The 25,501-nt window shown below is 40.2% G+C and overlaps 1 protein-coding gene across 3 annotated transcripts; it reads left to right on the top strand.

Moving 5' to 3' along the window:
• The first annotated feature begins 1,930 nt into the window (after nt 1-1,930).
• LOC101486965 (hepatocyte growth factor) lies at nt 1,931-25,321 on the top strand. 3 transcript variants are annotated; one of them, XR_013093786.1, is made up of 18 exons: nt 1,931-2,137; nt 5,850-6,009; nt 6,168-6,280; nt 6,866-6,980; nt 11,974-12,116; nt 12,282-12,402; nt 12,554-12,672; nt 15,729-15,900; nt 16,002-16,153; nt 17,080-17,173; nt 18,277-18,416; nt 20,212-20,244; nt 20,484-20,592; nt 20,694-20,768; nt 21,427-21,564; nt 21,719-21,802; nt 21,940-22,073; nt 22,427-22,560. XR_013093786.1 is itself a non-coding variant. In XM_004548294.3 (18 exons), exons 1-18 carry the CDS (start codon nt 2,074-2,076, stop codon nt 22,592-22,594), a joined length of 2,139 nt encoding a protein of 712 aa, XP_004548351.2. In that variant the 5' UTR covers nt 1,931-2,073; the 3' UTR covers nt 22,595-25,321. The 3 variants fall into 3 exon arrangements, 2 of the variants coding, with proteins under 2 accessions (XP_004548351.2, XP_004548350.2); XM_004548294.3 differs by having other exon boundaries at nt 16,020-16,153; nt 21,719-21,825; nt 22,427-25,321; XM_004548293.3 differs by having other exon boundaries at nt 21,719-21,825; nt 22,427-25,321.
• The last annotated feature ends 180 nt before the right edge of the window (nt 25,322-25,501 follow it).

Raw genomic sequence — 25,501 nt, 5'->3', positions numbered from 1 at the left:
CACTGGAGCCCCCCAGGGGTGTGTTCTGAGCCCCCTGCTGTACTCTCTGTACACATATGACTGTGTGGCCACTACCAGCTCCACCACCATCATCAAGTTTGCTGACGACACCGTCGTGGTGGGCCTGATCTCTGATAACAACGAGACGGCCTACCTGAAGGAGATTAGGAATCTGGAGAACTGGTGCCAGAGGAACAACCTCCTTCTAAACGTCAGTAAGACAAAGGAGCTGATAGTGGACTTCAGCACTAAGCAGGAGAGGAACTACCAGACCCCCGTCATCAACGAGTGCCCAGTGGAGAGAGTGGACAGCTTCAAATACCTCGGAGTTCACATCACGCAGGACCTGTCATGGTCCTGTCACATCAACACCGTGGTGAAAAAGGCCCGACAGCGTCTCTACCACCTCAGACGCTTGAGAGACTTCCAACTGCCCTCCAAGGTGCTCAGGAACTTTTACTCGTGCACCATAGAGAGCATCCTGGCGGGAAACATCTTAACCTGGTTCGGGAACAGCACCATGCAGGACAGACGAGCTCTACAGAGGGTTGTGCGGTCAGCTGAGCGCACCATCCGCTCCGAGCTCCCTGACCTGCACTCAATCTACAGCAGGCGGTGCTGGACCAAGGCCAGGAAGATCGTGAAGGACCTCAGCCATCCCAACAACAGACTGTTCTCTCTGCTGAGGTCAGGAAAGCGATTCCGCTCCCTGAAGACCAACACAGAGAGACTGAGGAGGAGCTTCTTCCCGCAGGCGATACGGTCTCTCAATCACACCACCACACAGTACTGACCCACACATACAGTTCTTACACACACACTGGACTTTCTGGACTTTGTTTTTGCACAACACTGGTCACTATATTCTTCATTTCCGGTTAATACTTGTACAGCTGCTGTTATTGTGTATATATTTATTTATATTTAGATTTCTTCATACATTCTTATATAGTTCTATATTGTGTATTGTGTATTTTGTTGTACAGTTATTTTATTTTCAACTTTAATTTATATATTTATCTTTATCTTATTCTTCCCAGTTAAATTTACCCTTCATTCTAATTTGTGTTGTACAGTTATTTCATTTTTAACCGTAATTTATATTTTATTCCTTCCTAGTTAAATTTACCCTTTTTAATTTTTCATGTTTATTTCCTATCTTATTCATAGCCTTTTCCTTTTTTGTTTTCTTTAGGTCACGAGCAGTTGTCCAAGCATTTCACTACATATCGTACTGTGTATGACTGTGTACGTGACAAATAAAATTTGAATTTGAATTTGAATTTGAATTTGTATCATTTTATCTTTTACCTTAATCACAACAATTTAGCCATAGATCATGAATAAAGGTCCTCACCTTGGCCATGCAGAGTAGTGTTAGATCATAATTAGTTGCAGTCACGGATTTCTCAGCAGCAGATGGTCCAAGTGCAAAAGTTAGTGAGTTGTCTGTTTTTGGAAATGATGCATAAAGTATTTTTAAATGTAGCTACTAAAAAATTGTTAATAAATGAGTTTAATGTAGTCGAGTAATAAGTAGTTTATATGAACTTATAAATAAATAAAAATAGACTGCATCCTGCATGTCGATGGCAGATTAACAGCAGATCTATAAAGCAATATTAAGTTATTTCTTTACAATTTATAAACTTCTTTTTAAAGTTAAAGGTTAAATTCTACACAGCAACCACCAAATGAGTTGCCAAAAACGGATTATATGTAACATTAATTCGTTTTTCTTTTCCTTATTTATTGGTTGACAGTAGAATGAATGTAATCCATTGCTTCCGTTTAAAATTGGAAATTAAAAAAAGAACGGCATCTGGTTTTAATTTGAAATGATTAACCGGAAGTCGTGCTATTTGCCCTGCTGCGCTTGACAGCAGAGAGACGCTGATAGTACAAACTTGAGAAAAAGGGGGTTGACCCGAGGACGTGTGGGTTTTTGGGAAGGTGACATCTGTGTGAGGAAGCTAAGTCTTCTGCTCACCATCAGCCACTCAGAACTTCAAACAAGCTCCGAGTGCGTCGCTCTCTTAATCCGGATTCTAACTTGCACCCAAATCTTTAACCATGAGGACATACGTTTGGATTTATCAGGCTTTGCTCTGTGTTCTGCTCACTATTGTGGATACAGGTAGGACTTGAACGGTTCCAGTGGATGATAAATATCTGCACGAACTGGCTGAAATCTGATTGTTTTCCGTCTCTGCTTTTCATGCTTTCAAGTGAGAAATGAATAGAGAAATTGAGAATTAATTAGTGAGAGTGAAGAAACTTGCAGGGGAAAAATTAAAAGTTGGAAATGGGAAAGGTGGAGAAATTCTGTGTTATTTTTTTTAAAAGGGGGATTCTGACAGTCGTGATTTTTGCTTGAAGTTTGTAGCTGCACTTCGTTTTGTACAAATAATCAGTTTTTAATTGCACACCATGACACTTCGTGCTATTGAATGACCTTGATCACAGACCTCCTTCAGAAAAGTTCCTGAGAAAATAATAATGACTTACGTTGTTGTTTTTTGGTTTGTTTATTTGTTGTTGTTGTTGGTTTTTAGAAGGAATCAACTTTTTATAACCTTTGCGCTCTTTAAGACTTTGAATGAAATCATCACTCTTTTCACTTTACCTGCTGCTCTAACAGCAAATAGCTCAAGAGTTCACATTGGTGTGATTAAAGTTTCTGTAATTAAGACGGGATCTACAAGTTTCTGCCTCCACATTGAGGACGTGCACGGTTCTAAATTCCAGCTTCAAACCCGTTCCAGCGCACTTTTTTGGAATGACTCTGCTTCTTTGTCATGAAAATCTTTCATTGGTCGTGGTCCTTTTAGTAATAGACACTCCTGTGTCTGTTGGGCTTATGCCAGCTATAGAGAGGATGCCAGACAGCCTGGGGTTCACACACGGCAACCGGTCTTGTAAACGAGCACCGTGCGGGCTGCTCCTATGTTCACCAAGCGCTGATTATCTGGGGGCTGTCCAGAGTCACATCCGCCCCGCTGACATCTGACCACTGAATCCGTAGTTACCACCTCCAGGGGTGCCGACCCTGACATCTGACCGGCCCGGAGGTGAGGGGAAAGTAATGCGCGGCCCGGACTTTGGCTGGCCCTTTCGTGCGTTTCTAGAGAGAGAGATGGAAAAGGTGTGTGTGCGTATATGTGTGAGGGAGGGGAGGTGTGTGTGTGTGTGTGTGTGTGTGTGGAGGGTTTAACATCTGGCTGCTGAGCCCACTACCACATTTTGCGCTCTCTGAAGCAGATGTAATGTCTGCGTAATTCCCAGACAGAGGCGCACCTTTAACCTGTTACTTTCCTGTTGTTCATGTAATACAGATTTTCGTCTGCACTGTCCTAACATTTATATTCTTTATAATGATTATTATTATTACAAAGTGAGGTATTGTTACATAGGAAAGCGTGACTAAAACGCTTATCCAGCTGAGAGTTAAATTCTTTGCTCAAGGGCACCTAAGTGGAAGTTTCTGAGGTCAGAGTGTCGGCATTTCACCTTAGCTATCTGCATTTTTCAAGCTCAGCTAGATACTCCGAGCTGTTCCTCTAACCTGCAGCTGCCTCTTCTTATTAAATCTGATGTCTTTCACTCACTGAGCACCTTTTATTATAATCTTCAACCTCAGCAAATGTTTAGGATTTGGAGATAGCAGAAAGCTGAGTGCAAGGAGAGGAAGAGACTAAGTGAAATCTAATTGAGCAGCTTGGCCAGACATCAGGGCTGAAACAACACTGTGATGCGTGCCAGATGTGGTCCAGTGGAGCCCAAAAACATTAATAACACGTCCTCCCCGAAAACCATTTTCAACCACGAGGAGCCTCTAAACGCTCCACAGTTTACAATATCCTAAGTACACACACAGCGCCATGTGTCGGATCTTGGCACAGGAGCGTGTAGCTGTAATTCAGTAGCATAAGATCTTCCGGTGTGATTTATGTTGCACTTGCTCTTAATTGTAAACTCGAAACTATTGTGAGCAGACACACAACCCATCTAAAGATGTTCAGAAGCGTCTTTTACAGAAAGGTTTCATACCGCTGAAAGACGGGATCTTAACTTTTTCCAGTCCGTAAAAATGAATGATTTGCATCACTAGGGGGATTTAGGCTTTAAAATATGGTTTTGTCCTGCTTTTGAACCCAGTTGGAGCTCATATGCATCATGCCACATTGTTCCGATAGTAGAATTTCCTTTTGATGTACTTCTTTCTAGGAAAAAGCTCTCAACAAATGCCTATAAATAAAGCAAGAATGAATTGTGTATTTGAAGCGTTTCCATTTTTCCACATGAGCATCCAGCCAATTGCCAATAGCTGAGAGACTATGCATAAAATTTGATACATAAAATTTTACTATATTGTAGAAATTATGAGTGATGTTAAAGTTTTCCTATGAAACAAGATCTGCCCCACCCCCCGTTGGTTTTGTTTTTTTGGCTGCCCAATCTGCTCATTTAAAGCACCTCAGACTGATGCAGGGCTTTGCTTCCGGCCACTTTTCATACTGATTTTTTATCCTGAAACATAACCTGACTTACCTGTTACTTCAGCTGAGGCTGCACATTGTATCTAAAGAATTGCAGAACAGCTGAGCTTGGAACAGCTCCGGACTTGCACAAAACACTTCAGTGTGTGGATGCTGACGTGCCAGCAAACACAAGGCTTGAAGCAAACTATATTTGAAGGATGTTTTCATCATCAGCTGGCCACCCAGTTTACTGGATGATGGGGAAATAATTTCATCTTTTCTCCCTGTTTGATGCCAACTCGCTGAAACCAGCCGTCACGCTGCCTGATAACCTCAATGGTGACACCATGAGAAAACTTTAGTTCTTGGCAGTAGTCCTTAATAACAGCACTAATATTAGAGCAGTGCATGACTAAGGTTTTATACTTTGTTAATGAAGATGCAGTATAGAAACCAAGATCCCTGGCCCACATCAAGAACAGTGGTTACAAATTGGCATACACAATTTGTGATCCATCCGATTACCAGAACGGCCCAAATGCTATTAATACCCCTGAGTGGAGTGAGGCTTTAAATGCTAATGGCTTCAAAGAACAATGCCACCTCAATGTCTTATAAGCAGCTTTCACAGAGCTGAACATTGTGCATTCTCATACGAAGATATCTGTGACCAGTCTTCAGGTGCAGAACAAAATATGTGGTGCTAGAAGCTTTGTGTTTTCTGCTTGTAGTCCAAGCAGTACTGAGCATCACCTTTAAGTGGACCTTGGTTACAGGCAGGTAAATATTCAATGTAGACAACAAAAGAGGGATTACATTTGCCAGCCCTAAAATAGTATTATCCCCAGGGGTCATCGGACTGATGACTCCTGATGATGGGCTGATGGGTTCCCAGACTGACCACTGATTAAATCAGTCCTTGCCAGCCAGCACTTATACAGTGTTCACAAGGACGCCAATGTTTAAGGCTTACGTGCAGTCATATTAGAAGACCCTGAAAAAAATCTCTGGGGCAAAAGTAGTTGCCAGCTATATATTATCAAAGTCCAACAATAAAACAAAATTGGTTTACAAGTTAGATATGCAACTTTTATGGCGATATTAATGATATTTAACCTCTTAAAATCCAAAAGATGAGCAGTGATTTCATCTAGGGTTAAGGATAAGGTTTCAGCCAGATGCTAAACTATGAAATGTTGTCATTGTAAATTAAAAGCCTTGGCTTTTAATCGAGGATGCTTAAAAAGATGTTAAAAACCAGAGAGCAACTCCCATATGAGGTGATCCTTGGTGTAAACAGGCTTATTATCTGATCTAATGGATGTTTTAACATGTGCAGATCTCATGTTGTGTCCTTGTGTTTTGCAGGTTGCTGCAGAAAGTCTCGTCAGTTATTACAGAGGTATGAAAAGACTGAAAGCCACATGCTGGTTTGCACAGACTGTCCTCAGCTCCCATTGATACGAACCAGCAACTCAGAGGAACGCTGTGCCCGGAAATGCAAAGTGAAGAAAAACTTCAACTGCAGGTGAATTATATTTTGTTCCTGTGTTTATCTGATTTCCCGCACATGGTTTTTTTTTATAACCAGGTTTCCTCAATCCTCTTGTTGTCCTTCTGGTATTTACACATTTTTCTTGTTTTATCAGTTGTTTATCTCTCAACTACTTCCTGGGTGTTTTTCAGAGCCTTTAACTTTCAGCGGCACAGCAAGAAATGCCACTTGCTTCCTTTTGACCGTTTCACCAACAATGTGCAGAAGCAGGCCAGCATCAACTTTACTTTATACGAAAAAAAAGGTAAATGGCAAAGCCCCAAAAATAATTCGATGTAATTCGCTTTTGTTTTTTTGTTTTTTTCTCATGAGAACATTCAGGTGCGGGGAGGTATTTACACGGGCAAAATGTGTAATTGCTGATTGCTCCTCAGTTTTTTAAGTCTTTGGTTTCTCTGTTGATGGAATAAAAGGAACCGAGCCACCTCTCCCCCCCACTGTTTAATCACCCCAGCGGGGAAAGTCGCATGCAAAAGCACGTCAAAGACCTAAGTGGAATATAAACAACAAAAAATCATTGCTTACAGTCAGAGCGCAAAGCTCTCTCAAGAGTCAGCTATGGAATCTAGCACTTTAGACTGCGCTACAGAATTTACAAAAGCTCCCCCCGGTGACATTTAATGAACTTTAGGGAGTCGTCTGTTTAGGGAATAACACACAAGCTGGGATCTACTAAATGCTGGCTGTGAAAAAACAAAAATACAAAATGTACCATATATGGGAAAATAAATTCCAGGAGGTCAAGGCTGTAAAGGCAAATTAACTTTTAATTGCAGGAATTATATCTGAATTAACACATATACTTTTTTATGCCTTTGCTGTTATTTAGATTACATAAGGGAGTGTATCACTGGCACCATGGACAACTACAGAGGAAGGAGGTCATGGACAAAGTCAAATATCACTTGCCAAGCTTGGTCAGATAATAACATCAATGAGCACACGTAAGTCATCTCTCTTTTTTTAAATTTATGCCTTTATTGGTGAGCAATCACAGATACAGAGAAGGAAATGCAACTGAAAGGGAGCAGCGCAGCCCCATCTGGAACCTACCATTTCGGCTGATGTGATTTACGCTATAATTGGGATGCTCCGAGTCCCGTCTTTTACACAGGGAAGTCAATAGCAAGTGCATTTTTCCATTCAGATCGTGTTCGAGGAAGAAGAGTTACTTGTGATGCCTTACTCAGCTGTACACCAGAGGGTTTTTTTAAGGAAGAGAACATGTTAATCATTCACTTCCCCTTACCAGATTCTTGTAGATTTGAAACAACAGGCTTCAAAGCTTGCGTCTCTAATCTCCATGCTTCCACCACCTTCCTGGATGCTCCTTCTCTGTGTCTGACACTGAACAGGCCTCGGAAGCTGATTTATTGATGTTCAGTTCATCCCCTTGCACCTCTGGGGTTAAGGGAAGGCGGAGGCTCAGAGACAGTTGAACGTTTATCCAGAGTTAAGTCAGATTTCTTTCAACACATGTAGCCACCTCCTCCCCGGTGGGGCTGTTTATTTTTTTTGGAGCACTCCAGACCATCAGGTGTATCCCCGAAGATGTTTTCTCCCAGGCACAGCAAGGCAAAATCAGTGAATTTGCAAAGATGGTTCTGTGCCAGGGCCTCATTAGTGGTGCTCGTTAGTTATAAGATATTTTAACTGCAGCTAAGGCGGCGGGGTGGGGGTAATAATAACCGTTTGAAGAAGTGCAGTGTGAAAAAAAGTAGAATGGAGGTAAAAATGAAAGAAAGAAGGTGCAAAGACTTATAGACTGAAGTCATGTTCTGTCTGATGTCCAGCTGAGCTCACAAAGCCACAATATTACTGAGAGAAAATACAAGGTCAGTAATACAATCAAGAGAATGAAATGTTGATCCATTTTTACCCCCCTTCTTCCACATTCCCCTTAAGTCCTATTTTCATTTCAAGAAGCAGTTATTCACATTCTGAATCCTTTGTCATTGTTTATTTGGCACATGGTCCCAGTCTCCTTCTCAGTTAGAAGGGGACTTCTACCGTTTTGACTTTCGGAGGGTCACAGGGAGCTTACTTAAGGAAGATTTAGTGGGTTACCTAACATGGGACTATCCCGCTGTGTGAGAATTACCACCATAATGAACCACGCACCATTTGAGTTTCAGGTAACTATTATTTTCACGCTTGACTGATCAGTGTGGGGCAGGGGTGATTTCTCAGGAGGTTCCCTTCCCGGAAAGGGACTTCCACCTGTTATCTATATTTAGTGTTTGAACCAAGGCTCCGAAAGAAATGTGCACTGATGTCCAGCCAAGCGTGGAGAATGGAATATTTTTCTTCGTATTAATAATAATAGATAATATTGTAATCATTTATCTGTACCCCTAGGGACTTTCTTTTGTTTTTCTACTAATTTTTCCAATGGGATGTCAGTGAATGCTCTCAGCTACAGGCACACGCATAGTTACAGCTTTGATTTATGATTTTCTTGAATGGAAAATATTTAGCATCTTAGTAGTTTAACCTTTGAAAGTTTAACCTTTCAAAACATAGGGAAAAAGAGATTAGCAACACGCTGCACAGAGATTAATTATTCTAAAAAACAGGGAACTATTTTTCTGTTTTCGAAAACATTTATTTAACCTCCTAGGACCTGGCATCCATAAATGTGGACATCACATTTTGGGTTGTCTAGACCAAAATACTAAATTTTGCTCTACAAGGGCCTCATATCCACTTACGAGGACATTATACTGCCACTGTTCTACTGAAATTTTAAACAAATATCCTCATATGTGGATCTCATTTTTCTCAGAAACAAAAATCGGGTAAAAAAAAAATTTGGTAATTCTTTGTTTTTACATTCATCGGGTCCCAATATGTCCAAATATCAAAGAGAAATTAAAAATGCATGCCATGGAAGAGTTCAGGTCTTAGGAGGTTATCAGTGCGGTAGCTAAAATTGTTAGCTAATCATTTGGCAGCTAAAATTGTTAGCTAATCATATGGAAACTGATAAAACCAGTGAGAGTAAAAAATAGTCTTTGGCTGAAATAGATAAAAGTATGCATTAGTAGTTGGCTAACAGTAGACCTATCCACGAAGTAAAAATTAATAGGCCTCAGTTAGAATGCTAAATGATACATTTCATGATAGTGCTATTATTAAAGAAAGACTGAACAAGTATGGCTAGCAGCTAAAATTGTTAGCTAATAATATGGAAACCGATTAAACCAGTGAGAGTACAAAATAGTCTTTGGTTGAAATGGATAAAAGTATGCATTAGTAGTTGGCTAACAGTAGACCTATCCACAAAGTAAAAATTAATAGGCGTCAGTTAGAATGTTAAATTATACATTTCATGATAGTGCTATTACAGAAAGACTGAACAAGTATGGCTAGCAGCTAAAATTGTTAGCTAATCATATGGAAACCGCAGTGGTTTTGCAAAGGGGTATCTGAACAAACAACAAGACTTCTTAAAAGGCATCTGAGACCAAAGAGGAGACTTTGTCCAAAATGCAAGCTAGCAAGAAACTAGCAACAAAACCTCATACTGATTGTCAAGCAAAATGGTGGTGATGATGGGGGCTCTTGAAGCCACAGCACCTAGGCACCTTGCAGGCTGCGACTCAACTATGAACTTCTCAGTATATCAATTAATTCAAGAGTCAAATATGAGACCATCTGTATGACAGCCAATGCTTGTCTGAAACAACAACAACAATCTGAAGCATAGCAGCAAATCTACAACAGAAAAGCTGAAAAAGAAAAAAAAATCAAGGTGTTACCATGGCCCAGTCAAAGTCCAGATCTCAACCTGAGTGAAATGCTGTGGCGAGTCCTTAAGAGAGCTGTACATAAACTGCAAAACTCAATGAAGTGAAGCAACACTGTAAAGAAGGGTGAGCCAAAATTCCTCCACAACAATATGAGAGACTGATAAAGTTATACAGAGTTGTTGTTGCTAAAGGTGGTTCTGCAAGCTACTTAATGGTGGAGTGTAGTTAGTTTTTCACAAGACTGCATAGATTCTTGTGACTACAGTGAGTTTGCTTACCATACAAATTGGAAACAGAAAAATACAGCTGTGCATGGTTGATTTAATTATTAATTAATGAGCAATGCTGTAGGCGTAGATGTGCTGGTTCACAGATGTTGTCACATTTGGATAGCGTCAGGCCAAGCCAGACTAAGCTGTAGCCATATTTAAAAGATGAGACTGAGTTCTCATACCCTCTCTGAAGTAGCAAATTTCTTTAATTTTATATCATTTCCTTTCGGCACAGAGTTTCCCATTGCACCTTGCTTCCAGAAGTAATTATTTATGCACAAAGATAAATTGTGTCTTGGTCTGCTTGCTTTAATCTCCGACTGCTTTATTCTTCGGATGCTCTAGTACTAAATCACAGCATTGTTCCACCAGGTGTGGGTATTGATAGACATTTTGCAGCAGTTACTTCAGGTCTAGATTTCATCTTGAGTGTTATCCCAAATCCAGCCAATATGTTTAGTCGTCCCCGAGAATGAAGCATGTGCACATAGTGTCTGCCTGTGCTCCGCTGGGAACAGATTTTGGCAAGGAGATGAATAGCTGGTCAACATCTGTTAGCACAACATCATTATGACTAACTTGCTCCCATGCTGGGTCCTTTTTACGGCGCTTCAGCAGATGCAGACTTTTCTTTCTTTTTGCAAAGTGAGTAACCTTGTAATTCCATTTATAAATTAAGGATGTTGTATTATGATCGAGATACAGTCTATTGAGCTTTTGATTTACACTCAGCAGATGTGAGTTTTGGCCCGTGGAAACTGCTGCTTTGGAGGGGAACAAGTGTTTTTGTTTTAGTTTGGGCTACATGCATAAGTGAGAACTTGGTGTATGGCCTGTTATATTTTGACACATGTAGGTAAAACTATGCATTTTAATGGTCCTCCCTTTCGTTCTCCTTTGCACTCAGCTTCTCTTGACCAAGTCAGATGCCTGTGATTTCTCCCACCTCTGGGCTGACTGATGTTGTACATTATTAGAGAAATCTTGCATAAGCCTCTGGGCACAAAGGGGAAAGCAGAGCAGACTCCCTTAAGAGTCATTGCCTGAGGTAGTTTTTAGACAAGCTGCTAAAGGGAGGGTGGCCTCTACCTCTTTTACTTTTTTTAATTGTTCCTGCAAGTTGTTTCTTACGTCATTAGTTAAACAATGAACTTATTCCCTTTTGCTCACTCCATTAAGATTTTTGTGTGTACTGGAATCAGTCTCTTCACTTGTTTCTTTTCACCTTTTCTTCTGCCTTGCTTCAATGTCTCCCTGGGTGGGAGGGGGGATAGTGGTCGGCATGTATCAGGGAGTTGCTGACATACCGGCTTTTGGTCGCCTTGCCATGAAAGAAGACAAATTTCCCACACTGTCGATTTAGTATGGGAATCCCCGGACTGTACAGACTTGCTTGGACGGTCCGGGTTCTGTTTCTTAAAGTCTTGTTCACTACATGGAGCCATTGGGGATTAGGTTTAAACATGTTCACAGGGCAGCCAGCAAAAGACCTGCATGGGATGCTCCAAGTGGTGCATAACGGTGTTCTGTGCTATTGGAGATTGCTGTGCTGTGACAGTTTCGCTGCTTCATACTTGAAGGAGGGGAGATGTGGTTGGAGTCACTAAGGTGATTGTGCAGGAGGTGCAAATCTGGCTAAAGCAGGCATATTGATGCCTTATTTGCATAAGATTGCTGCGAGAGGATGTAAAATGTAACCCGGTCTTGCTATCGTATTTCACAGAGCGGAGGCATACGCCGTAATGTAAATGCCTTTTGAATTTATTTGGGTTGTTACTGAGAGCACTAGCGTGCAGGTGTGGTACTGTAAACAAAACCAGAGCAGTCAAGTGTGCAAGTACTCCCAGAAATGTATTTATACAGCTTACAGTATCAGGTAACACTTTCAGTTATGTGTGTCTACACCCCTGTAGGTTTTATCCAGATAGGTACCCAACGCAAGACCTGAGGCACAACTTCTGTCGGAATCCTAACAACGATCCCGGTGGTCCGTGGTGCTACACCACAGATCCCAATGTACGAGCTGAGGAGTGTGGCATACCACAGTGTTCAGAAGGTGAGACCCATGAAGTATTAGCACTAGAAAATAAGATTTAAACAAATAAAACCAAAGGAGATTTATCCGTTGCGTGGTTCATTTTTTTCTAAAAGACACGATTCTTTTTCGATTTCCTTCATAGGCAAAAGAACATTTTGATAACTGTTGCTTCTTTGTTGACAGATGTCTGCATGACATGTAACGGGGAGGATTACCGGGGCAAAATGGACCATACAGAGAGTGGCAAAGAGTGCCAGAGATGGGACTCGGCAAGGCCTCACAAACACCCCTTCCAGCCCAAGAAGTAAGCTGCAGATCACATAGTAATCTTTCTCACAGATAACAACAGCACACATCCATGACACAGGCTTAAAAAAGAGAGGTAAATCTCATGATTTGTTATGGCTTACTTAAATCCACCTTCTTTTTTTAACATTCTCTGTCCCTCTTTTCAGGTATCGGGACAAAGATTTAAAGGACAACTACTGTAGGAACCCGAATAACCGCCTCCGTCCTTGGTGTTACACCATGGATCCCAAAACTCCATGGGAGTACTGTAACATCACTGTGTGTGGTAAGAGACTGTGCACTGTATATACTCCAAATCTGAGGCTAGGGCTTTGAGGACAAAGTCTTCAAACAAACTGAGAGCAACAAATTATTGTTTTACTCGGATTTATGACTTTATATTGGTTCAAAATGCATTACCCTTGCAGCATTTATGTGTCACACATGTAAGAATGTAATACAGGATTCAGAAGTGAACATATGATTGAGCAAGCTTTGGTTTTTGGATTTGGTTTTTACCACAAGCAAGTTGTTTAAATGTTCAACAGGGAATCGATACATACAAGTTTTGGTGTCTTTGGAGCAGTTGTGGTCAACTGAGCTAAAAAAAAAAAATGGTCCCCTTCTCCCCAGCAAAGTCTCAGGAGACTTTTGTTTATCCGGATGGTGTTTTCATGTGGGCGTTTGCTCCAAGTCATTCTACCTCAGCAAGGGACATTAAATAGGCTGTTTGCAAGAGGGCAGTTATAACTTCACAAAGCTTGAAGTGTTTTACTGAAGCCATTTAGGGCTATAAAGTGGAGGACTACAATAGAGGCTGTTATGCCAAAATACCGCACATTGCAATCGGAAAGTCTAAAAGTTGTTTCAGTGGTGTAAACATTGATTGCAAAATGATGCAATTTTATAGAGAAATTAGAGAAAAGACCTGAAATAATGCACAAAGAGCAAAACAGTTGCATATGCTTCCTTACAGGGCATGTTGGGTAAAGGGATGATTTGTTGAACAGGAGAATGATGGATGTGAATTATATTGCGTGGCCATAAAAGTAACACTTTTTTGGTGGGCTCTTATTTTGATGCCTTAACTTTCACATTATGGCTGTTGCCATCTGCCGTGATTTCCCACAATCCAAGATTAGACAAGAGATCGTAGTTTTACGCTAGCAAAGCACATTCGTATGAGTGCATCTAACAGACAGTAGTATCTTTGTTCTTGGTGGTAAATACAATATACTTAGAACAGACTTCTTGTACAGTCTTTTAGTACAAGTAAGAACACTCTGAAACATATTTGTTGTCAGATATTTGCATAAAGATTATGTTAAAAAAAAAAGGTCCTCCCAAACTCTAGCAGACAGATAGAAGTGTACTTGGCACCTGTTTGTGGCTTACATCGGCCAAGCCCCTTGTAATGCATAACCTTGAGCCTTTATACAATTTAAACAGATGAGCAGCACGGTGGAATCGTTGCCTCACAGCAAGAAGGTCCTTCCACCGTCAGGAGTTTGCATGTTTTTCTCATGTTTGCATGGTCTTCTCTCCGGGTACTCTGGCTTCCTGCCTCAGTCCAACGACATGCAGTTAGTGGGGTTAGGTTAATTAGTAACTCTAAATAGCCCATAGGTGTGAATGTGAGTGCAAATTGTTGTCTGTCTATGTTAGCCCTGCAGCACTGGCGACCTGTCCAGGGTGTACACTGCCTCTCGCCCTAAGACAAGTGGGACAGGCTCCCCCCCATCCCCTCGGCGAGCCAAAGAGAATGGATGGATGAATGGAGTTATATTTTTAAAAAAAGGCCCATATATTTGTCACAAAGGGGAAAATTATATATATAAAGTTTGTTTTTGTTTTTTTACACCAGGCAGTAAACATGACGTTAAGCATGTTAACATGTGTGCCTTTGACTGATTCATTTTTGGACCCAGGAATTGCAGTTTTTGGCATCTTTGCGTTGCCTCCAGAAGTTGGATCTAAAATGTTAAACAGTGAGCTTAAGAGGTGCTAGTAGAGATATTTGCTTTGACAGTTCCTACTGATTCCAGGTTTTGCACTAAGGAAACCCTTCTGGGGTCATTCTCTGATCAAAAATGACTGTCCTGGAAGATGGAGAAGGTGGAAATCTGAGTGATACTAGGTATGAATGTGCATTTTATAACAGACAGGTATAGCTAACTGGGTTGTGCAGATGAACCATTTGCCCAAAGTCTTCTCCAGGGGCCTGGGTTATAGTCCACGCTGGACCCTTTATTGCACGTTGTTCCACCCACTCTCTCTCCCTATAAATATATGTATATATAATTCAGTAATTAAAGTATGTGTCTGTTATACACTGTTGTATTCTGGATGTTAGTTAAACTTTTTTTTTTTAGTTTTGTCCCATACGGGGACAAGTATATATAACATGTTGCCTTTATATATAATTGAAAAGACAGAGGGAAAATGAAATCAATGGAAATTAGAAAAGATGTTGCGAAATTGGAGAATTTGCATTGAAATATTCCCATATGCACACCCACAACCTCACAGAGCATCTCTCTTTGTCTCTGTCAGACACATACACGCATTGACTTTACTGTACAGGTTATGATTTACAGCGAGCATCTGCATTTGTCCAGATGTGTGTATCCCTCAATGCCTGCCCTTAGAAAGATAAAAACCACTGACCTGTGCTACACTGTGCACACAGATACTGGCATGCATTACATCAAGCCAAAGAATCCTTTTGCACACGCCTTCTCGTTTCAACCTCGAAACATTCCCTCGCCTCCTCCATCTTCCCCCATCCCATTTGTCAAAGGCTAAAGAAACAAAGACAGAAATCTGGAAATTGCTCACTGTGTAGTGCTACCCCTGCACTGCTATGCGGAACACCAGAATTCCATCTAAAGATGTTTGGAATAGTCTGCCAGTGGATAATATCGACCAAATCAGACTGGGTTTGTTGCCATTTTCTTTAGTTGGCCTGCAATAGAGAAATTCACAGGAATCATAATGTCAGTGTTTAATTTTGAAGCAAAGGTATAAATAAGATCAGGCTTCGAGCTCTGCGACTTGTTCTGTCAGCAAGTTAACCAACTTCTCATTGTTGTGGATGTCCATACGTGAAAGAATGTCAGGCACCACTGGTATGAACACACAGTAAGTTTCTATTACTATACAAGCAGGGGGAAGGGCTACTGTTTTTGATCATCTGCCTCTAGGTTAAACATGACACATTCTTGTAGGGATTAATATTCTCCTCCTTCTCTTCCTCCCTCATTCCTGACTACAGTTTGCTTTTTCAGTGACTTTCTCTTTTTTTGCATGCTTCCACCTTACAATGACATTTATCTGTTTCAGGTTCAGACCCTACCGAGGACTCCGATGTTGAAGTAACAACTTCCTGTGTCCAGGGAAAGGGCACAGACTACCAAGGCACAATGAATGTCACCCCGGAAGGTGTGACATGCCAGCGCTGGGATTCCCAGTTCCCACATAGCCACTCATTTCTTCCGCAGAACTACAAATGCAAGTGAGTAACAGCTGCTTCATAGCTGCTGACAACATGGATTCACTTCTCTCAGGAATGTCAAGAAGAGTACTTGATCATTGGCATCATCATTTAAATTGTAGTTTGTGTGTGTGTTATAGAGACCTCAGAGAGAATTACTGTCGCAATCCTGATGGTGCAGATTACCCATGGTGCTTCACTACAAACCCTAATCAGAGGATAGCCAATTGCACCCACATCCCCAGATGTGGTGCAGAGGCTACACAAAAAGCAGGTAAATTCTATGAAAATTAATTTCTGAGAATTGCTCAGTGTTTTGGGGAATGCAGTTGTTTGCTTTGTATAAAAAAGGGAGTAACAGCAAGCACAGCCAATCGTGTTTATTTAGTGTTTTAAAAAATGTATTGTAAAAACAACTTAGAGTCTTGTCATCACTTTTGAGTAAAGGTTATGGCTCAAAGCCCGGTTCATTTGACATAAAGCCAAAATCGGCTTTGTTAAATCTTTTTTTGTTATATCAGTTTAAAGAAATACATTCTAAAGTGTTCAATGTTGTTGCTTTTAGACAGGGCCAGATTGCTTTCTTCAGTCTTTAATTTTGAGAATATATATTTGCAAAAGTGTCGATCTTTTCTTCTAAAATTACTAGAATATTTTAAAAGTAAATAACAAAGTACATTCAATCAATTACTAGGAAATTTCCATGTTGAATTCCAAACTACAGATGTTTTAAAAGAGATGTCATGCTTTTGTAAAGTAGAAGAATACTGCTCTCATAAGACTGAGCCACTTGGCAAAGGGCTGCCCAACGAATTCCATTTCATGCAAGAATAACAACACCAGACTTTGGCAATAGCTGCTCGTTGTCATTTCCCATGTTTCTCTGCTTTGCATTTTGTAGAACACACACGTCTCAAAGCAGCCAGTCAGTTTGCAACTAAAGACCCTTCTCTGATTCTATTTAAGACCAGAAATAATGAGATTTGGGAGACACCGTTTACACAGAGACCCATAATATTAAATGGTCCAAACCACAAAGACAAGCATAGACCCAAATTCTTTCTCTGTCTCTGCAAGTACATGAATTTGTGTTTGTGAGTATTCCACCAACATGAAGAGGTGTTTAACCAGCTGTTGGGCTCACTAAGCTTCAGCGCTTTAACAAAGTCATCTGAATAATTTTATCCTGTTCTATCTCAGAGTGTTATGAAGAGAATGGAGAGACTTATCGGGGCACTTTATCCATAACTCGATCGGGGATTCCCTGTGCAGACTGGTCACATCACATAAACAGGTAATGAAATAATTTGTTCTGCAAAGACTTTTGTTGCATTTCTGTTGTTGGCTCCCAGTGCAACTCCAGCCGTACCGAGCAACCCTGCAACTGTTTCCTAGAGAGATTGACATTCTTTTCAGCTCACTTGATGAGTGTTTGTTGATAACTTAGCTCCCATTGCCTTGTGAAAATCCCTTTCAAATGAATGAGGCTAAGCACTGAAAACAAACAGCAAGAGGAAATCAGGGGTTCCACAGGGGTCAATACCAGGTCCAATTATTATTCATCTAGCTGACGAGAGGAAACCCGAGGGTGCTCTCAAAGTGACCCATACTGGGGGAAAGACTGCCCGCTCCAAGGCCGTTACTTCACGCTGAAGTCAGCCTGTTGGAATTACTTAATTTACAGGAATTTTAAAAGCCAAAATGGCACAGACAGATGGACATGTTCCAGAGCCGACCCTTGACCCCAGGAAGTGCTTTCTTAGGAAAGTAGATCAAAGCCAATCAGCTCCCTCCCGTAGAATGCAGCCAGCGAGTCTACTCTGTTCAAGGCTCAGGGTCATACTAGGAAACATGCTCAGAGCTACAACATTGTTTAACATTCTCCTGGGAAGTAGAATTGTCTTCACCCCCTTACAAATTATCAGTTGATTAGAATCCTTTTTGTGTGCGCGTGTCTGAACTCTTACCAAGTAACTGTTTTTTTACGGGTATTGTGGATGGCTTAGATGACACACAATTAGATATAAATTCCTACAAATCAGAAGCAAAACTGCATCATTCCATAGAGGATGTGGTTCCTGCTGGTCTGAACCCTGCTGAACGCTTAGACTGCATACTTTTGAACTCCCATGAGCACTCTTCGCAAAACTCTGCGTTTCCTTCTACAGGCTAAGCAGCAAATGTTGAGGATTCATTGCATTATAGGAGAGCCAGAGTCAGAATTTTCTAGGCATTCCATGGTTACTTTCGTGTGTATGTAATATATGTGCCTGACAGCATTTGTGCAACTCCGTGTACACATGTGCCCACCTTTATGAGATATGACCCAGTATTAGTTTTTGTCTTTCTGCAAAATAACACATGGGATATGATAATCTGTATTTGTGTGTTTTACAGTGGGGATTCTCACTCTACGGTGTCCCATGTAGGGCTGGAGAAGAACTACTGCAGGAACCCAGATCGCGACAGACACGGCGCTTGGTGTTACACCAGTCCAAATAACCGCCTGGCCTGGGATTACTGTAAACTAAAACACTGTGAGTTCCTTAAATAAACATTTACCCTATGTAAGTTTCGGTAAGTAGATAATATCTGTGTTTACCCAAGTAGAATGAGAATGAAAGATATCTGTGTATGTGTGTATGTAAATGTGTAGTCAGTGCCAATATATAAGCTTTGAGAGCCAAAGACCAACAGGACCACAACTCATCCATACTAATACTAAATACTCACACATACTAAACAAGTGTGATATAACTGTTGACTTTCCAGAACAGATGGATGTTTATTATATCATCCGGTGGTTTGGAGGCCACAGCTTTGAAGCCACAAATATTTAATTTTGCCATATTGGGCTTTTTGATGTTGGATGTGATGATATTTGGATGAGAAGGCAGACCTGCAGAGCTGCCAGCTAACACTAGCTTGGTTTGTAATTGGTTCTGTAATTCACTATATTAAATGAGATGCTATTATTTGGCTAATGACAACAAGCTTAAAGTAAAAACTATGTACCCGAGTGACTTTAACTGCAGCCAAACCCAAACATAGCAAAACAGCATCATTTCTGGCAGCCAACTCCTTCCTAATGCTTACATTTAAGTCATAAATTTGATGTTTATAACTTGGGTAATATATAAAAAGAAACACCGCCATACAGTCAGTGTAAATGTTAGCTATTAGCCATCAAATCATTTTCATTCTTTGCTGTAAATGTGTTTATTTTAGCTTCAAAGTTGGGCATTTAACATGGGAGTGTATGCATGCACAATGTAATAGATGGATCACTTTTGAAACCTCAAGATGAGTGATCACCATCTTGGTTATGAAAAAAGATGTGATTATAAAGGGTGGGTCTGACTTAAACCACAAGCTTATTGGCTAAAAAGTTTTAGCTAATGACTTTCTGTACTGGGTTCATTTTTCATACCCAGAAGCTACATCCATGTTTTGTACCCTCTTTGGCCTTTGCGGATTGATTGGCTTTCTGAACCTGTCTTAAGTGGCCATTAGAGCAACTGCAGTTTTTGGCACTTGGGCATTACCTTCTTTTAAAAGCTTTAAAGGCTGCTTAGGAATATATGTCCCTATTTAATTTTGTGCTAAGCTAACCAGCAAGGCTGTGTTAGGTAGCCTGTAACACCCAGGAGAGAAGCATTGCTCGCAAATCAATAACATGGCTGTCTTTAAAGGCAGAGAAGCTTGTTATGAAACTGAGGGGTACTAAATGTGCTTCCTTTTTATCAAACAAAGAAGAAGTTTTCAGAGCCTTTGGGACTGTTTAAATGGGACATCTGAAAGAACATGTAATGACATTTAGAACAGAAGAAGTGCTGATATGTGGGTGTAGTACATTGAAATAACACAAGTGATTTAGCTTCGTAGCGTTTACTGACTTCAACCAAAATATCATAATTGTTTTCTTGCACAGCTTTCTGGGCAGCTTACGTAATCTGTTCGCTGTGGTTTAGTCCAATTGGCAGAGAATACACGATGCTCAAACAGCAAACAGATGCGAAAGTCTGTTGCCATTTCATTTGAGAAAACACACACTTGGGCCACTGGACCCTGCATGTTCTTCGGCTGGTTTCAGTGAAGCTGCATTGAATATTTTCCATAATGTAAAACACGTCTTCCGTGAAGTTTTAAGGTCTCGAGCAAATCTATTTGTTGCGGTTGCTGACTAATATAGCCTCCAGCAATTATTTAGATCCAGAGATAAGCCTTTATAAAGTATAAAAGGCTGTCATATTTACTCAGGTTTCATGTTTTGTATGTTCCCTGCTGCTGTGGGGTGTATGTTCATATTGTACTTTGCTTTACTTACATCAGGTGATTCAGCTACAAAGGCTCCTCAGACAAATAGTGAGTATGTCTTTTTCTTTCTTTTTACCAAAAATGGTCCTCCTTCTCATGTGCTTATCTCTGATCTCCTTCCTTTCCTCTGTAACTCTCTCTCTCTCTGTAGATCAAGTCAGTCTGTTGATATTTGCCTAACTGAACAAATAGTTTCCTTTTGAAGTTTTGATAAATATTTTCCAATGGAAATGTTAAAAAAACTACATCTGTCTAACACACAGTATCAATTATATCTCCTTGCTTAGTTCAAACGAGGCCCAAGATATCATGCTTTGTGCACATAAACACCAGAATAGTTGGAGGACATCAAGTGCGAGGTACAGATGGCAGCTGGGTTGTAAGCATCCAAAGACAGTAAGTGTTTTCCAGTCTTTGTTCTTTAGAAGCCTAGACCTTCATCCATGTTTATGCTGTGTACTGTGATTGATCCATTTTTCCTTCTTACCTTTTCCTAGGAAGGTCCATTTGTGTGGTGGCTCACTAATCAGAGAGAACTGGGTTTTGACAGACCAGCAGTGCTTCACCTCCTGGTAATTTCTCTCCCTTTTCAGACTTTACTTTACTTTCTTTCTTTAAAAATGCTTCCATTGCTGCTTCTATCTATAATTGCTTAAAGGCTGCACAGCGTACTGCCAGACAGACTTGACCTGAGATAGGGACCGCATGTTTTGGACTGCTGTTTAACCTGCAGTTGCTTATGTCAGAACTAATCATATTGTCCTTTTGCAATGTCTCTGTCATGTGTAGTACTGGCTTTGATTTAAAAAAAAAAAGATCCCTTTTTTCTGTAGTAATCTGCAATGCTGCAAGTAATACATATGGTGTAGATCAGCAGCTTTTAGCAGATATTTTGATTTAGCGGGGAGCCTCGAGGTGCTTGAGGCCTTGCCTTTTTTTTGGCTTTTTTCTCTATGAAAAAAATACACATTTGCCATTCAGGAAATGTTATTTTAAGAAAGTAAGTGTATTTTTGAAAAATATCAAGAGCTAGTGGAATGTGTTAACTAAAAAAAAAAGTAGTATTTGTAAAGACAGTTTTGTGAGATTTGTTTAAAAGAGAGGCTGCTCTAGATCTGGGCAGGATTTCCTATTGAATCCGGTCAGTTGAATCATCGTTTGGCTGTAATCCACTGTAAGACTCAAAAAAACTGTATGACTCTGTCTTACACTGACTCTTGTAATCATCAGCGTTCCAGATCTCCGGGATTACAGTGTGCAGGTCGGTCTGCATCACCTCGATGAGTCTAAAAACCGACCGCGACTACGAGTCTCTCGCCTGATCTGTGGCCCAGACGGCTCCAACCTAGTAATGTTGAAGCTAGCAGAGTAAGTGCTCAGTTAGTGGCTAGTGTCAGCTGATTTATGCTTCTAGTTAAAGAAAAAGACAGTGATAGAAAATACTGTGAGTGCTTTAAATTTAAAAAGAAAGGTCGTGCAACTTGCTTTGGCTTTTATTTGTGATGATTTCTGTTGGTTCTAGTCCTGCCCCTGTGTCTGAAGGTGCATCCACCATTCATCTTCCCGTGAAAGACTGTCGCATCCCTGAAGGCACCAACTGCACCATGTATGGATGGGGGGAAACCAAAAGTACTGCCTTCTTTCAACCACATGCTGTTTTCCATGTTATTTTTTAATGACAAAAAAACCCACTGTTCCTTTTACAAATTGCTTATTGTGTTTTTTGTATCCTTCTCTGTGCAGATACTGGACACGATGAAGCCCTTAACTCTGTAATCATGCCGATGGTGGACAACGACATGTGCTCGCACATCAAAGAAGACGCCGGGGAAAGCAGAATATGTGCTGGCGGGAAAAGGGGAGAAGGCGTGTGTGATGTAAGGATCTCAAATCGCCAAATGCATCCTGAAGCAAAACAACATGGATGTGAACTGAATGCTCGGTGCTTAAAGGATCATTTCACCACAATTGTGTAACAAACACCATTTATTGGAACTACTTTCTACTGAAGAAATAGTTCCCTTTGTTGAGCAGCAGGTGTTTTAAAGAGCCAAATAACACCTAAGCCTTTTGAAGCCAGTAAGGCTTAAATGGAAAAATATGTTTGTTTTGTGGGTGAACTGATATTTTAAGCATTATATTATTATCATTATTATTATTATTATTACTATAGACTTGCTTTGGTGTAATTATTGCTAATCCACAGTCTGTCTTTATTTTGTTCTTGCAGAGGGACTACGGTGGCCCACTGGTTTGCCAGGAACATGAGCGCAAAGTCATAATTGGTGTGAGCATCCAAAGGACAAAATGTGCCTCATCACAGCCAGCACTTTTTGTTAATGTTGCTTTCTACTCAGAGTGGATATACAAAGTCTTCAGACTTTACCCGAATGTGTAAAGAAACTAATGGAGTGGTGTGAAAAGCAACCCACAGGGGACTACCATAGCTTGCAAGAGCTGACAGAGGAACTTGGGCCACAAATCTCCAACATGGATTATTGGGTGGCATACAGAAAACGACTGTATGATAGTGACAAGTTTGGATTTTATGGTGGAATCTGTCGCCATCTGTAGATGACATAAACTAGAAATTGGAGACTGGATGCATCTAATTGGTTCTCACCCATTCTTCGATTTTGCAAATGAGGAGATCTCGGCATTTTCGAAATCAAAGTCTTGTGCACATAAACGGAGTGCAAATTGTTTTTTTTGACATGTTCAGAATTTCTGAAGCCATGCAAACAATGACAGTGAGGAGGACACTTGTGATTCAGTATTATCTCCTGGAATATACTTGAACCCAACTCTTTGGTGGTTATCACTTTAGGTAGCCTTCATTGACTGGGACCTTTTCTTTTTTTTAGATGAAGAAGAAGAATTTTTTTAAGTGTCGAGCTGGTCTTTTTACCTTAAACACAAGCGATGTGGATTGACATAAATGTGGCCTTCATGACATAAAAAGGTACTTATCTGGTATTAAGGTGATTATCACAGCAACTAAAGGTGTCCATGTCCCAGAAAAGAAAATATATGCGTGAAAATGTCATTACAATCTGCCTATTATGTTCCCTTTGTGAAAATAGCCTTTCAGCCTGGCAGTGCTAATTGTGTGCAGTAGCTGAACTACCTTTTCCCCAGTTAGCTGTAACTATTAGTTTTCCCCATGAGAGGGTCTAAGTAAGACTGAGCAAACTGCTCCAAATCTTATGCTAATATTTGTAGCATGAGAGAAAGAAGAGCCATGCCAAATATAACATGGCTATTTGGTCTCCAGTTTGGAGGGAACTGTGGCCCCTGGCGGGCTGTGTGTGGTCAGTAGGATATTTTATAGGTTTTGGGGTTTTTTTGTTTCATGGAAAGCGACTCTGTATGTGGATACCTGCAGATTTGTTTTGTTTCTGCTGTGCTGTATAAATTTATAGGTCTTATAGATCTGGAATATTTTTGGGTCACTCGGTAATGTCAGATTGGCTTATTTGTGCTTAAGTATGTTTAATATTTAAAGAGACTGGTTGCTTCTAAGTAATGTATATTTATTTTTCTAAATGAAAAAAACTGTTCCAAAACGAATTTGTAATTCCACATGATATTTTGATGATAATTTCTTGTTTCGAAGAATTACAGACTTTTAAATAACTGTGGCGTAAACCTGACATTTAAATAACACAGACCAGAGCAGAATATTAGGTACAATATGCCTCATATGGCCAAACTTTAAAATCAAGGATCTTTGTTTCATGGTATTATTTTGCCCACAGGTAAATTTTGAATCTAGGAGGATGGGGGATATTTTCTTAAGGCAGTGATAGTTGAAATGGGGTGAAGGAGACAGACTACAATTTAAGTTCACATTCACTCCTACAGCCAATTTAGCATCTCCAGTTAACCTAATATGGAGGAAGAGGAAGCTGGAGCACACGGCGAAAACCTACTCAGGTACAGGCTGGCTGGTTGATTTGAACCTGGGATGTTCTTGCTGTAGCACAACTACTGCAACCACTCTTCTATACTTTATTTTAGCTCATAAAAGGACCTGACAAGAGACAAGAGTTGCCGATTAATCCAGTTTTCGCTCATATTAATAAAGCTTCTTTGGGCTGATCCCCACTACAGCGGATGGATATGCATATCTGATTTGACACATTTTCCTGCACCCTCTGAGGGATTTGTGTGTCCTCTCAAGCTCAAACCAGTGATCTTTTGTCTGTTAGGTGAATATGTTAGTCACATTTTTTTCTTTAACATTGATATTAGTTATTAATGGTGTTCCACGCAAAGGGATAAACAAGATGAACAAAATCATCAGGGGAGGGGAAAATCCCTACATGAAAAATCAGAGCATAATTGACTTTTGACACTTTCAACTTAGCATTACACAGATTAGAAAAAATAAATATGTGGTTTGCTTACAAGACTCTCATTCCCACAACTTTAGAATAACCAGAACCTAACCTAATGATGCCCCAAGTGGCCTTGTGTTTCTCAGCTATCAGCAGCAAAGTAGCTGTGGGGATGTTTGTGCATGTCGCAACAGCATTTAAAACCTAAAATTCTAACTCTCAGTTCTAAGATAACTGCTGTAAATATCATGTTGGAAATGTTACAGTAGAGTCACAAAAAATGATATATTTGGCTGTAAGTCAATGGGTTTTATGTTCTAACCAGTGAGTAAGTCATTTGGCCAGGATTCACAGGAATTCTTGTAAAGAAACAAACGGTATTCAGTATCATTGTATGAATGCAAGCCTTTAATAGTCTCACACAGGTTTCCAATCAAAGTGAAGGTCTGTAAAGTGGCTAATTTATGGAAAGGTAACTTCCTGAAAGGCTGATTAAACAGCTAAAACCAATACTCATGTGGCAGATCATGAACCACAACGAATGCTCTTAAGGTGCCGTTGCTGTTATTTAATTTTCCCTAATATAAAAAGCCTCATACAAATTGTAATTTTTGTAAATATCATACTTGAGTATTTTTATTCCTTGATCATTCTGTTCAAATGTTTGTATACTGTAAAATATAACAGCTGCTATTTTGTGTTAGTGATTTGTTTCATATTGGTGATCTTTCCCAAAATTTGTAACCCTTTGTAATTTTCCTATTTTAATAAACACCTTAACATTACACTAAGCTGTATCCGTCTTAGCGCTTGACATATTCCTTTGCGGAATATGTTGCGAGGAACATGCCAGAAACACCATCTCTGAGTCTGTTTACTCCATCTTTTGGCAGTTTGGTCCTTATATCAGTCAGAGAAGCAAATTCTAGTGTATAATAAATACTCTTAAGTGGCTAAAGCAACGG

This window comes from Maylandia zebra, linkage group LG17, assembly GCF_041146795.1.
Source record: "Maylandia zebra isolate NMK-2024a linkage group LG17, Mzebra_GT3a, whole genome shotgun sequence".
Classification (NCBI taxonomy): Eukaryota; Metazoa; Chordata; class Actinopteri; order Cichliformes; family Cichlidae; genus Maylandia; species Maylandia zebra.
The sequence above is the reverse complement of the archived record's forward strand: the minus strand, read 5'-3'. Positions and strand labels throughout refer to the sequence as shown.